Source organism: Artemia franciscana, chromosome 13 (assembly GCF_032884065.1).
Source record: "Artemia franciscana chromosome 13, ASM3288406v1, whole genome shotgun sequence".
Lineage (NCBI taxonomy): Eukaryota > Metazoa > Arthropoda > Branchiopoda > Anostraca > Artemiidae > Artemia > Artemia franciscana.
In genome coordinates, this window is record NC_088875.1 from 29,124,967 (window position 1) to 29,140,154 (window position 15,188).

Below are 15,188 nucleotides of genomic sequence, written 5' to 3' on the forward strand. Positions count from 1 at the left end.
AACAGTCGTTACAAAGAGGATTATACGGGAAAAATCAAAGATTCTAACTGCCAAGTAGAAAAACTAGAGAATTCTGTTGATGCGAGTTGATATTTTCTCCTTTTTTTTGCCAACTCTTGTTGGCAAAAGTTTTGCAGTTTGACTTTTTTTTAAATCAGTATTATAAATCGATGCGCGTTTCCTTGAAAATTATAAAGAAGATCCGACTTGGTTTTAGAAAGTCTTGAATTAATTTGAAACAAAAGAGGTCTTTCCGTAGAAATATGAATTCTAAAATCAAGAGCTTTGGAAAATACAGTGAGAAAACATTCCATTTTATGCTAGTTTTAAGTTGGTAACTCGTACCAAGTTGAAAGCTAAACATAAACAGAAAGCTAAAAACAGAAAAATATGGTTTTTGATAAATTTCATCTTCAATTACATGTTACTTGGCATACGTAATGTTAAGCTTGACACAAATTAAAGGTCTGTAATCAGAATTAAAATAAAGGATTGTTTTAATCTTTTTTTCAAAGCTTGTTTTGAAATATGTCTTAATATTGATTTTTCAGTCATTTTTTTACTATGGTTAGGGATAGGCTAAGCGTTTTCAAAAATTTAAGAAAATAAACAGCTTTTCCGCTGCTTCTGACGTGATCCTATTGACTTGATCAAATCAAACAGTTCGTGGTAACGAACTGTAGTAAGGAGCGACCCGGCTCAATAGTAACCGAAATTCTAAAACATGGAAATTTGATACCAACAATTACATCATCAAATTTGTCTTACCCATCAAAATTTACGAGCCTGAGAAAATTTGCCTCATTTTAGAAAATAGGGAGGAAAACTCCCTAAAAGTCATACAATATTAACGAAAATCACGCCATCAAATTCAACGTATCGGAGAACCCTACTGTAGAAGTTTGAAGCTCTTGTCTACAAAAATGTGGAATTTCGCATTTTTTGCCAGAAGACAGATCACGGATGCGTGTTTATTTGTTTATTTGTTTGTTGTTTTTCTCAGGGGTGATTGGATCGAGTCAGTTGTCCTAGAATGTCACAAAATTAATCATTCTAACAGAAATTAAAAGTTCTAGTGCCCTTTTAAGTGACCAAGAAAATTGGAGGGCACCTAGGCCCCCTCCTACGCTCATTTTTCCCTAAAGTCATCAGATCAAAATTCTGAGACAGCCATTTTATTCACCATAGTCGAAAAACTTATTAACTATGTCTTTGGGGCCGACTTGCTCCCCCACAGTCCCCGTGGGAGGGGCTGTAAGTTGCAAACTTTGACCTGTGTTTAGGCTACATATAATAATGGCTATTGGGAAGTGTACAGACGTTTTTAGGGAGATTTTTTAATTTTTTTTTTGGGGGGGGGAGTTTCTGGGGGGGGGGGGTTACGTGGGAGGATCTTTCCATGGAGGAATTTGTCATGGGGGAAGAGAATTTCAATGAAGGGGGCGCAGAATTTTCTAGCATTACTTAGAAAAAACAATGAAAAAATAAATATGAAATGTTTTTTCAACTGAAAGTAAGGAGCATCATTAAAACTTAAAACGAACAGAAATTATTACGTATATGAGGGGTTTACCTCCTCGTAATACTACGCTTTTTACGCTAAAGTAATTTAGTTATTTCAACTATTTATTCTACGGCCTTTGTGATTCAGGGGTCATTCTTAAGGAATTGGGACAAAATTTAAGCTTTAGTGTAAAGAGCGAGGTATTGACGAGGGGGTGAACCACTCATATACGCAATAAAAACATACGAACACAAAAGTTCGTTATGTAAGCTAATTCGTAAGTTACGTATATCTTTTACTAATGAAAACGTTCGTAAGGAATTAAAAGTTTTAGTTGCCTTTTTAAGCAATCAAAAATTGGAGGTCAACTAGGCCTACTCCCTCGCTCCTTTTTTCTCAAAATATTCCGATTAAAACTGATGATGAGAAAGCCATTTAGCCAAAAAAAATTAATATGCAAATTTCGTTTTAATTATTTATGTGCAGAGAGCCAAGATAAAAAGATGCATTAATTCAAAAAACGTCCAGAAATTAAATTAAAAAAATAAGTTTTTTTAAACTTAAAGTAAGGAGCGACATTAAAACTTAAAACGAACAGAAATTGCTCCGTATATGAAAAAGGCTTTCCCTCCTCAACGCCCCGCTCTTTACGCTAAAGTTTTTTACTATTTTAAGAAGTAGAGTTAAGAGAAAGAGTCAAACTTTAGCGTAAAGAGCGGGGCGTTGAGGAGGCAAAGCCCTTTTCAAATACGGAGTAATTTCTGTTCGTTTTAAGTTTTAATGTCGCTCCTTACTTTTAGTTAAAAAAAACTTGTTTTCTTTTTTTTATTTAATCACCAACAAAGTACGAGAGATTTATTCAAATCACTGGTTTTATTATATCACTCCGATATTTAAAGCATTAAGAATAAAATAAATACTTTAATCTTCATATGCACTAATAATTAAAACTTATTAGCAATTCTCAAGAATCATGGTGATATGATTTTTCTGTTCATATTGAAGGATATGGTGTTGGAAAGGCCCTTGAATAATAATATTATTTGTTGTGCCCGCCACACGCTTTCATTTATAGTCTTAAAATTTGTAGTTTTTCCGGGTAGAAGGAATTTGCAGTTTTTCTGCGTAGAAGGAGTTTAATTTTTTTTAAATTTTGGAGACGAAATCACATTTTAAAAAAGGATTAAAGCTTTATTGCATGAATTTACCTTAATTTCACGGTCGATTTCTGCTTAGTGGTGACATTTTTGGATCCAACCTTTTTCCAATTCTAGAGGGGGGGTGTATAAACTCAAAATACGACAAAATCGACTAGTTATATTGAGAATATAAAAAAAAAATTTAAAATCTAGAGTTTTGGATGGAGGTACGGGCCAGGAGGTTTGAAATGGCTGGTTTGAGCACGAAGAATGTTCTTAAGTGCATTTTAGAATTAGTCAAAATGGCTCCTGAAAAGCTATTTCCTGATTGATATATGAACTCAATGAAAACATTCCGAGGGGGGAGTAAGTAAAAAAAACGCCCAAGCTGGCGTTCATGTAAATAATGTGCTAAAATCTGTTTAAACTTTCAAAATAATGTTGATATTGAGGTTGATAAGAGGCAGATATTCGAAGGCCCCGTGGCTACTTGCCTGGTTTTACGGGGAAAAAAAATTCTGTAAAGTTTTGGTATTATTTCTTAATTTTAGGGAAAATCCTTGTGATTGTGTAAAGTTATTATGGTTATTACTTCATGCTTTGACTATAAATCCTAAGAAAGTATCAAAAGCAGATTTTGTCCGATCAGCTTCTGATATATCCGTGTCTACGAGCAAGGAAGTATACCTTCATCCCCTCTCTAACCGGAATCTCAAGCGTCTTTATAGCTTTTATAATTTCATTCATTTTTTTTTAATCTGCCTCTTTTTGTATTTTTTATTTAAAACAAAATAGTTGTTGCTCTGTACTCCCTCAATCCAAACTTCAAAACTAGCATTTACTCAATATATTCAGCATTCCCCGATCTAAAATTCTTGGAAATGTGTCTGTTTGAAAGGATCTTATATAAGCTGAATTTGTATTTCCTATGGAATACGATTTAATTTGTGAACTTGAAAGTACATGTTTTACTATTCTGCTTTTTACAAGAAGCGGAAGCTACAGTAGATTAATGTCACCTTTCCTTTTAAACCTACCTCACAACAATGGGAAATTCTGCAACTATCGCAGTATTGTGTCGTAGGTCAATACAATTTATTCACATATACTAATTATAAAGTCATAGCTAAGGGCTTTCTTTAAACTTTGACCTTTTGTGGTAATAGCTAATTGGTCTTGAATCATGGGCGGAATTGAAGAAGTTCGATCTATTAACAATTAGTTATCACTTCCCATCCCAATGATTGATCACTCGTTTTCTTGTTTTTCTTGACTATTTTCTGACACTTTCTCTAGTAAATTTGTAAACCGAATTATTTGGCTTACGCTAGTATCTGCAGGCTGGTTTCATCGCAGTAACGACATTCAGATGAGCATGAACTCTCTCTTAGTTCTAAAAATTGCAGGAAGCCTTGAAAAAGGACTATACGGGCTTTTTTTTACAAGAGATGGCCGTTTCAATCAGGGGTACCACCATGGTCAGTTTCTAAGTGCTACAAGCTAGCACTATTTAAGCAACCCTGAGCACGTGCTACAGTGCTACACATGATAAAATAGTGCTAAAATAGCACTTTCACGCTACAGGTGGCAACCCTGGTTTCAATCTCCTTTGAAAGGCTGAAGTTTGATCCAACTTCCACTTACCTACAGAAAAATAACTTAAATTCTTGGAGAATTTTCATCACAAGCTTCTCTTATTCAGTTGGGTAATTGCGTGTGTTTTTGCAATAACCAGATAAGATATAATACAACCCTGACTGTGCGTTTATGTTTTTCTATCCGTTTTTATTTCATGAAATTTTGCATACAAGTAAACATACACATTTAGACACAAGTGTGTAGCAAAGCGTTTGGTTAACCGTCTGTCCACCACTGAGCAAGAAGTGTTTGGAGGCAAAATATAAGGTGGCCTATGCGTGACGCTAAATGTCTGCAATCAGTGGGACAGTTTTGTTCTTTTTTTGGTGAAAAATACTAAAAAAAGATATGCTGTAAAGAGGGAGGCTTTGAATATATTGGGATGGAGGAGGAGCGTACGTAGCTGTGTTGGCCTCAGGCGGCTTGGTGCTGCGGTGAGTTGCTAGTAGTAGTAGTAGTAGCAGTAGTAGTAGTAGTAGTAGTAGTAGTAGTAGTAGGTAATGAATATTGGTAAAAATACTTAATTCTTTAAAATCTAGGGGAGGGGGACTTAGCAGCAGAAATAGCAGACAAATTATACGAACATTAAAGGAAACTTTGGAAAGGCTTGTGAAAATAATGAGATTTCATGGGGGCTCCGGTCCCAAGATATCCTCCCCCTCCCTTTAAATTTGCCTGTTCCGCTACGCCTAGTCTAAAATATTTATAAAGCTCAAGTAAATGTCAAATTTAGAAGATGCCCAGCCTTTGAAATGGCATCTTGCTTTACCTCACAGTATTTGTGGCGCTAGAAATAGCAATAATGTCATTACTGCAGGCAAAGGTAAGCTGTGTTAATTTTATGAAACTCCCTTCAAAAGCGGGCTTACAATCCTAGTTTGTTGTCGTGTACCTTGTTTAGGCTACTTGGAAATTTTGAGTTTCCCCAAAATGCACCATGCTTCCTTTTCTCGCTTACAGAAATAAGAAGCCTTTGATGTAAAAATTGTTTCCCTGTTTTTTTGCAACTCTTAAAGGATTCTTCCCTGTTCAAGAATGTTCGTAATTAAAAATCTATTTGCTAAAAAAATCTTTTTTTGTTCTCCCATGAAGTTTGTGTTTTCTTTATGTAGTCTTCTGAATAACCAAACTATTTAGAAAGAGTGCTCTAGTTTCTCAATTAATTATGATGAATCGTCAGCTTAGTTTCTACATCAAATTTCTGAACTAGACCGTTTTTTTTTTTTTTTTTTTTTTTTTTTTGACAGAAAGTGATTATGCATAAGGATCCTCCCCAGTCTCTTTAACCTGACAAAATCTCAAAAATAAATATGATTATCTTAATAAAGCTACTTCCTTTTATGGCAAGCTTAGTATCTTCTGCATGGTTTATTACAATTCCCTCTGGCCTTTGAGACTCCTTGTAATTAAGGCCTTACGTGCTAAGATTAGGTTGAGCAATAAGAAGACAGTAAAAGACCTAACATGAACTCTAATTCAATCTTTTTTGACGTGAGTAAGCCAGTTCAAATGCTGTAATAAGTGCAAATGGAATGACAGCTAGGAGAAATTCTTCAAGAGACAGACCGTAACTAAAAAGTAATGCCATCAAAGGAACCATTTCTAACAAGCAGGTCATTTTGACGTTGGGAACTCTTGATTTTAATTGGAAAAATAAGGAGTTCAGTGATTTTATAAGAAATGAATTCAGAGATCTTGGCTCTGACTGGAGAAGAGACTGTGCTTCAATAAAAAATTTTTTGCATCATTTGAAATACAGCAAATTTACTGGCGTAATTGTGGATAATCAATTGACGAACTGGGTCTTTTCTAGAGGGCAAAACATTGTCATTCCAGGTATTTAAAATTCCCATAAAAATTTGAGAAATATTTAAGCATAGTGGTTAATACATTATTATAAGTACATTATATTCGTAGTAAGTTATATCTTTATTGTCCAGTAAAATATTTATGTTTGCTTGATTGTTTTTATATATTTAATCGAGAATACCAAAGTTGTTACTTAAAAATTCAGTATTTAAAAAGAGTTGTTAAGAGTCTCTACATTAAGAAACGCAACTTCAGATTTTCTTTTGGTCGGGGGGGGGGACATGAAAATATAAAAAATTACATATTTTTGGGCATCTGGGGCTTTTTGTGCATATTGATAAATTTTGGATTCTTCAGTTGAAATGGCCGTGGTTCAAATGGTGTCTCTGAGCTATACTAAATTATCCCTTAACCAGCTCTCTATGATCTTCCAGTGCCCCCTAGCAGTGGGGGAGAATCCATACAAAAAAGTGATTTTCCTTGTTGTTCATGCCAGGGGTACTATAGGTCTCCTGAACAAGCTTTTCGGCCATAGCGATTCCAATGGCGCACTTTTTGTTTCGATCCGTTCCCATTTTTAGGGGGGTTCAGTCTATTTGTCGAATTTTCCAGGAATTTGTTTTCGAAATAGTATTTACTATAAAGATTAATCGAGGTATTAGTTACGATTCCTCAATCAGCTGCAAATCATATTTTTCTCATTAGCAAGTTTTTTTTTAATCTGTTATTTTTGGCTTGTTGTTACTAGGACCTTGCTTCGTTCTTCACTAGTATACAGCTACCACGGCAATTATGATAAAATCTGAATACACATCCGGTTATTTCATTCCCCGTTCATTCTTTTACACCGCTGTCCATACATCATTTGAAAATCTAGAAAAATCGTCTGCACTTGCCTAAGGCCCCGCCTCCCTGGGTGAACATGTTTGGGTGTGATCACTGTTAGACGATAATTTGTAATTTTTAAAACAATAAAATTGTCCATTTTGCCCAAGGAGTTTAACAAAGTCAACTATGTAAGAGTCAACGCTGTAAAAGTCAAACATGACATTTTATTCAAGAGAAATGTCCACTGTCACCTTAAATGGTAATATAAATGCCGAGTAGATGATTTGCTTAGCATATTGATAGATTACAGACGGAAGCAGGGAAAGGTACTAACTTTGCCGGAAAAAACGAGTTGCCTAAATTTCAAGAAAAGCCTGTATTTGGCTTGGACAGGGCTGCCAGTTATTGGGATTTTTTTATTGCTCAATATTTATGCCAGTCCTTCCATAATTTTGTGCACAATTTTGTTGCTTAAAAACAGTTTTTTGCTCAAAAAGTTAGATGTGCTTCAATTGAAAAATTTTACGCTGAATTCAAAATTGCAGTTGTAATTTTGTCTAGCTAAGTAATTACCTTTTTAGTTTGTTTTTTTGGCAACATTTTAGTGTTCTGTGCTTAAAAACTAGTGATAAGTTCTGAACCAATAGTAAAGTTATATAATTCATTTTTATGTTCAGTCCGAAAATATATCATGTTTTTTTTCTCTCTATCCCTTGTTTTTTCCTAAGGAATTTTCATTTTTTTTATGCACAAAGCCATGAACGTCAGGCAAAGTATTATTTTTTCAGGCTTATATTTTGAATTTAAATTCAAATTCAAATTTTTGAATATACAGAAGTAACACCAAAAAAAAAAAGAAAAAAAAACGCTTTGAGCTCTTAAGACTAGTTTTGAAAAAATCTAAAGCACTCAATTTTTTTCGATAGCAAACTTCAAAAAACTCATTACACACAATTACGGGTGATGTAAAAATTACGTACGAGTCCAACTGGTTTCTATTTTAGAGTTAAACACTCAATTAGATTATTTAAGCTCTTGAGGGGTGGGACTAGATTTGTAGCGGAAGTTTGAATAAGAGACAAATGAGTAAAAATGTATAAAATAAAATACAAAAGTGTAAACACTTTAGATTTAAAATAAAATATAGGCATCAGAAGTTGGGATCTGTGCAGCACTAAACGAGGGGCTATTCACTAGGCTACATAATGTAAACTAAAGTTAGAACCACCGGACGTGAGAACGGAGACGACGGCTGGGGAGTAGGACTAATTAGCATGAAAAAGATGTAAATATATTAGTTTCATATCATTTATAGTTGTCTGCATTCTTAGAATTTAGCTTCCCCCTCCATGAAATAAATTCCTGCGTTGCGTTTATAACTGCAATAAATAGGTTGTAACCTCTTTATACCAATTCCAAAAGAATTCCTGTTTAAAGATTCAAAATAAATCAGTTTTAACTTTTTTTAATATTAACTTACAAGAAATTTTTTTCTAAAATAACTTCTGATGGGTCAGTTTTGGAGGTCCGGGGTACAACTTGGATAACGTTGCTGAATGTTAAAATACGTGTTGTAACCTTCCAAATGTAAAAATACGACGGACTTCTAAATAATTTTTTTTGTCCCCTGGACTCATCTATACTTGAAAATCGCAATATTCTATTGTTTTTCACTGATTATTTCAAAATTATAACGTTTAGGGGGAGTACCACATTTTCGTCAGTGTTGCCGCGTTAAACCTTGAAAATGCTTAAGCACAATGAATTAGCTAAATTTGACAACGCTTTTCGTCCGCAGGAATTCAAACATTAACAATCTGTTGATTCCTGAACACAACCACTCCTTCAAAGAAAACCTGCATTTTCGAACAATCTGATTTCATTTCACTGTCCTTGGTACTTCCAGATTGTCGAAATACATTTTTACTGTGCAATCATTTTAAGAAGGGGTCGGAAACGATGAGAAAGGAACCATTTCCCCTTCTTCTTTTGAGATTGAGCACACGTCAAAATCAAAAATTATATCCTCTCACTCATTCCTTCTATAAGCTTTAAATTTAAAAGGTCCCCCTAGTGCTGTCTCAGTAAATAACTTTATTACCTAATATTTCAAAGATAGAATGGTGTTTGCATGAAATACTTAAATAGATCGAAGGGGAGCTCTTATGCGATATTTTCTGTCTTTTCTTTATTGGGACATCCTTGACTGGAAAAAGATATATATATATATATATATATATATATATATATATATATATATATATATATATATATATATATAATATTATAATATATAATATATATATATATATAAATGTATAAATAATATATATATAAATATATATATATATATATATATATATAATATATATATATATATATTCATATATAATATATAATATATATATAATATATATAATATATTCAAATATATATATATATTATATATATATATATATATTTATTTTATATATATATATATTTTTTATAAATATAAATATATATATGGGAAGTGATTTCCCATGTGGAGAATTTTCCGTCAGGAGGAAAGTTCTCGGGGAAATTTTGCACGAGAGAGAAGGGGTTGTAAGTTATGCAGTTTGGCCATTGTTTGCACATAGTTTTGTTATTGGGAAAAATACAGAAATTTTTAGGGGTAACTTCCACTGGGGAGGAGGATTAAATTTGATTCGAGGAGTTTCGGGGAGGGGGGATTAATCACAAATTAAGCAAAAAAGTTTTTTTTCAGAGAAAGAAAGGAGAATTTCCTATGGGGAATTGATCGGGGAAAATTCTCCGGGGGGAATTTTTAGCGAGAAGGGAAAGTGTCTGAAGGAAATTTTCCATGGTGGAATATTCTGTGGGATAATTTTTAAGGGGAAGGGATTTTCTAGGGGAAATTTTCAACGGAGGAGGGTGGGGGGCAGATTTATCAGTATGATTTGAAGAACGATTAGAAAGTAAATAAAAAAGCAAGTTTTTTCAACTGAAAGTTAGGGGCACCCTTAAAACCCAAAACGAACAGAAATTATCCCGTATGTGGAGGGCACCCTTTCTACAAACTCTCGTACCTTATGTTAAACATTCTTTGTGTTTTGTTAAAGCTTCTTATTCCAATTAAATGACCCTTGTGTTTCAGTGGCCATTCTTAAAGAATTTGGAAAAAAGTCAAAATTAGGCGTCGAGACCGAACGCTGAGGATTTTTTTTCTTTTAATATAATGTCGAAAATCAGCTGAATGTAGACGCTAAGCCTAGACAGTAGGTCAAAATCCTTATCATCAATTTTACCTAGTCAGTGAAGTCGATTGGTGTATTCAGAATCTTGGCTGTCCGCCTGGCAGGACTTGTCTCAGAATAGGGAATTATCTGACAGACGTAGAATTCGACATTATGCCTATTACCAAAAATAGGAAAACTACATGGATAAAGTAAGCAATTACACAAAAACCTCTAGAGTTCCGGGAAGGGACAGACCCAACTCTCCAGCCTGTGTGCGTTCCAGTTCCATATTACATTTTTTGTAACTATACATTTTGTCTGGTTTTGCCATGTTTCGTTTAATAAAGCATAAATTATTAAAACGCCTAAATTACCTATTTTTCAAGGAGCTTAATTGTTAAGTCTGCCACTGTGTTGTTTTTGTTTAATTATTTCCTGTTTTACGTAATTTCCAAAACTAAAATTATTCTCGTATTTGACTTGGCATAAAGAACGACATATCTTAAAAAAAAATTACAAAAACAATCCATTTGTAAAAAGAAAAAATGGGGACTAGTTAGAAATATTTGTTAAGTTTGATTCTTTTTTAGGTCCATTTATATTTTTCATCGCTACCTGAAGAAAAAGTACCTTATGTGAACTCTGTGGGTGAAAAAAACAGAGTACGGCAGCTGCTATATCAACTACCGCCTCATGATAACGAAATTCGATTTTGTTCTTCACTGACTGAGGATGAACGACGAGAATTGCGGCTATTCGCTGCACAGCGACAAAGAGAAGCACTGGGAAGAGGTATGGTTAGGCAAACACCGGCTCAAATGAAAGAACCCGGCCGATGCTTTGGGGTAAGAGTTCAATTTTGATTAAATGAAATTCATTTTCATTTCGACTGGCCAGCTCTGTTCAAACTTGTACAGCTTTTCTTTCAAGTGTGTACATGCCAGTAATTGGTTTCTGGTGGTTTTGTTTCAAAATGTGACAAAGCCCCTGGATCTTGTTCAAACTTGTTTTCCAAGAAAAATTTTTGAGCATGTTTTAAACTGTACCTCCTGGTATTAAAAAAAGGAATAATTTCACTTTGTTTTAGTTTAATTTTCTCACTGTCAGCATACAATAATTGTCACATAACAAACTTTTGTGTTTTGGCATTTTATTACAAAATTGCTATGAAAACTAACCTGCTCACCAGTTGTACGTAATTAGTTTGCAAAAAAAAGAAACAAATTTGGCTAATATAAAAATATGCAGTACATGAGAGTAGGCAGTCCGAATTTTTTCATAGACCTACAAGGCCACAAAATTTAATGATATTTTCAATTTTCGGGTGACCAACACCTGAAAATTTCTTAGCTAAAGAATCAGCCAAGGGGCCAAACCTAGCACTAACACAGGAATTTATTTTGGAATGCCCAGATAAAAACAAAACATATGAACTGACGAAGTATATGAAAAATATAAGAAGTTTTGGAAATATCCTTAAAATCTCGAGACTGGGAATTGGGCAGTAACGTAATTTCGTCAGAATCATGAGGGGGCAAAATTGGAGCCACTGTTCCCGAATCAAGTGAAAATGACAGTGAAAATCGAAAAATAAGCCATATAGTACCATAAGGGCAAAGATATACTACAGAAAACTGACCTGTTTCTCTGGATGCTTGAATTATGCAGGTTTACCATAGTTTTGACAAGTTTTTTTTGCATAAACTAAATTTCATCTGGGGGCAAACTGAGGCCTGGGGGGCGAAATGAGGTCTGTAGGGGGCAGTTGCCCCTTGTCCAATAGCAAATCACGCCCCTGGAGCTGGGAGGGATCCCATCTACATTCTGCTACTTTGTTTGTGATTGGAATATATTTTTTGCTGTGTTTGTTCACCATAGACAAGGAAGTGACACCGGAGGCACAGGATTAGCTAATCGCTGGGTAAGATTCACTAAACATTACAGTTTCTCCAGTACGCTGGTTGAACCAGATAAGTCTTAGAGTGTATCCGCCACCAGCGTTGCCAACAAAGTATACTACAATGTTCTAATAGCGTTGCAACATTGTATCGTTTTGGTACAATTACGGCTCCTGGTACAATTTGATACATTTGGACATTTTGCGGCAAGATCCAAGATTTTGCTACATTCGAGTTGTATTCGCCTGGTCAGTTTTGCGTTTATCAGATCACCTCCCAGGGATGTAAGCAAAAGGAAAAGGGTTTACGTAAGACGCTAACGTGACACAAAAAGGAATATCTACGGTCATCGTACGAGAGAGCAACGCTCAAAATTGTTTTCTGAGAGAGAATTAAATAAGAATTTTTTTTGTAATGAAGGTAGGCTATGCCACTCAAACTTCAAACGAACTTAAATTATAATAGCTCTTTATTTTGTATGGACTGTGCATACGTTTGGAGGTGGCAATATGACCAGGGAAACCGGGAGGAAATTTATTCTGCTAATCTATAATTCTGAACTGATTGTTAATACAAAAGTTTTTACTCGATAGCATTTTGACCCTGTTTGATTTTTTTTTTTTTTTTTTTTTTTTTTTTTTTTTTTTTTTTTTTTTTTTTTTTTTAGCACATGACGGTAGAAATCACTCTTTCTTGCAACTTTTACCTCCCATTCGAATGAGTCCTCTTCGAATATTCTACGTACGTAACTTCAGAATGATCATACGGTCGTACCTGGCAAAAAACAAACAAATAGCTTGTTTGTTATCATTTTTTCACATTTTCACGTTATCATTTGTTTTTTCACATTGGAGCTTGAATCCTCCACAATATGATTCTTGGGTATGCCGGATATCATGCTGCAATTTTCATATGAATTGCACCAAAAACTACCTGTATATAGTCGAATGCAGACCAAAACTACCCGTTTTAAGTATTTTTCTAAATGCCTAAATATAACAATTTATTTAATTACGAGAGTTGACATCGAGGCATCAACATTTAGGATTGATCACCGTGTCCATTGAAGCATTGGTGTGTCCTAACTATAAATGAGTTATGGGCAAGACATGCAACGTTTTACTTGGCTTTTTAAGCTGTTTTTACACGGTTCATAAAACACACCGCTGTTAGAATTGAACCGCTTACATTACTCACTGAAACAGCCAAAGAAGAAAAAAAGGCACCCTCAAATATGTATTTGTTCCATACCTAGCACATTTTTGCCAGGTACTGAAGTTTAATATAGCTTCTCTCTAGTGTATTCAATTTTGAGGCGCAAGACGCTAACTTCTGGCACCACAAATCCGCTGCAGACAAAAGCGTTTTAATGTGACAATTACGCCCACAAAAGCATGGTATGCCGTACAAAATTAATTGCGAATTTGATTTGCGCAACTAGATCCTTTTGGCATAAATTCCCTGCTTTTTAGATATTTTTCTCCAAAATTTCAAGAGGGTGCCATACTTCTAGGAGTGTAACCCCTATTTCGTCTAGTCATGTTACCTCCAAGTATCTTGCGAGGCAATTATTCTCAGTGCTTTTTATGCTTTTAGGTTAACATAATTCAAACTGTCTTTGATCTCAATGCTTGTTAATACTGTTGAATTCTAGAAGACCCTTACACAAATAAAGATGCCCTCTTTTCCAGTGCTAAAACAATTAGAAGGAATCCATTTCCTTTTTTCAAGACCAAAATGGGCCTAGTCATAAATCTATGCAATATATCCTCTGGGCGTTTGTAAAACCATTTAGGATCGTAGGTTGGGTTTGGCTAATATTGCCGTTTTCAGTTTAAGTACTGGCTAATTGCCTCTCCTCGTTTTCAGAAACGCGCTTTCCGATTTATTCTATGACTTAACTTGAGCTTTAAATGGGATAATGACTTTAAGGTCGTCCATGTCCTGCGTTTCATTAAGTTATAAATCTTGTTGAAGCTGTAATTTTATAGTTAGTGTAATGACATTGTGATACACTAGTCCTAATAGCCTGTGCTCTTCTTTACTATTTTACAACCTGATAAATAACATATAATTAGCATTATATTTAAAACACTTCAAAACTCACGCAACTTGAGATTTTTACCCCAAATAGACTCTACAAGGTGTTCCTATAATGGATTTTGACCACTGTTAACATTTTGTCGTGAAGCTTAGAAAAAGGATCAAATTTCAATTTATGGCTAGAAATATTAATTGTCCGAAAGCTGTTATGGCCCAGTTCACTTATTACATTTTTAAGTTTTAGGCTTAAAAGCATACTGCTGACTCCAAATTGTATAGAGTCACAAGGATAAACTTTAAAATGAATATTTATAAAAACAAAGTGGAGACAAAATACCTTCTCCCTTTCAGAAATTAAGTAATTATTGGCACCAATCCAGGTTATGTCCCATTCTGAACTAGACACTATTATAACCAAATTCTTATTTCATTGAATTAAACAAATCCCTTTTACTAGATTTTCAGTCACTTCAGTTTAACTTCATCCCAGCCCCATTTTCCCTAATACCCGGGTATGTCCCTAGGCTGAATAGAAAAGTTAGCTGAGTTTGAAAATTTCAAATATTTACTGAGACCACACTGATTGAGCATGACAAAATGAGAAAAAAAGTAGGAGAACAAAAATTAAACGAAGTAAATCAAAGCTAGCGAAAAAGACAGATTTTAGCTTTCAGTTTTATTCATTTTACGTTGTTTGTGGTTTTTGCTTTTTATATTGTCCGATGGACTTTTATCAATATTTTGTTACTCTTATTTCTAAACTGAGGACGAAATTGAGGTCTTAACCGAAATATTTACATTTTCTCTTCTTTTTCGCTGGACGTGATCTCGTTTTGTTTGATAATTTGTGTTATTTTTTGCACTTATTTCTTATTGACAGTAGCCAAATTTTGCAAATCTAAACGGTAATAAGAAAAAGAAATTTGATATAGCCTTGGGCTATATCCAGGTGTTGGGGTGGGGAGGGGGCTGGGAAGCAAAGAGTGGGAGCAACTCTGAGAATCTGATAATTACAATTTATGAATGTAATGAATTAAGAATTATGTGATTATAGTGCTTAGGTGAGAACTGGACAGAAGCTCCACTACCATCTAATTTTAGAAGCTGG

The 15,188-nt window shown here is 34.4% G+C and overlaps 1 protein-coding gene across 3 annotated transcripts in view; it reads left to right on the forward strand.

Moving 5' to 3' along the window:
* Nucleotides 1-15,188, forward strand: part of LOC136034771 (prickle planar cell polarity protein 3-like) — a 171,333-nt gene that overhangs the window by 90,494 nt on the left and 65,651 nt on the right. For all 3 annotated transcript variants that reach the window (XM_065716180.1, XM_065716178.1, XM_065716179.1), the window contains exon 3: nucleotides 10,730-10,984. In XM_065716180.1, the coding sequence (XP_065572252.1) occupies nucleotides 10,730-10,984 (255 nt within the window). The remainder of the gene's footprint in view (nucleotides 1-10,729; nucleotides 10,985-15,188) is intronic.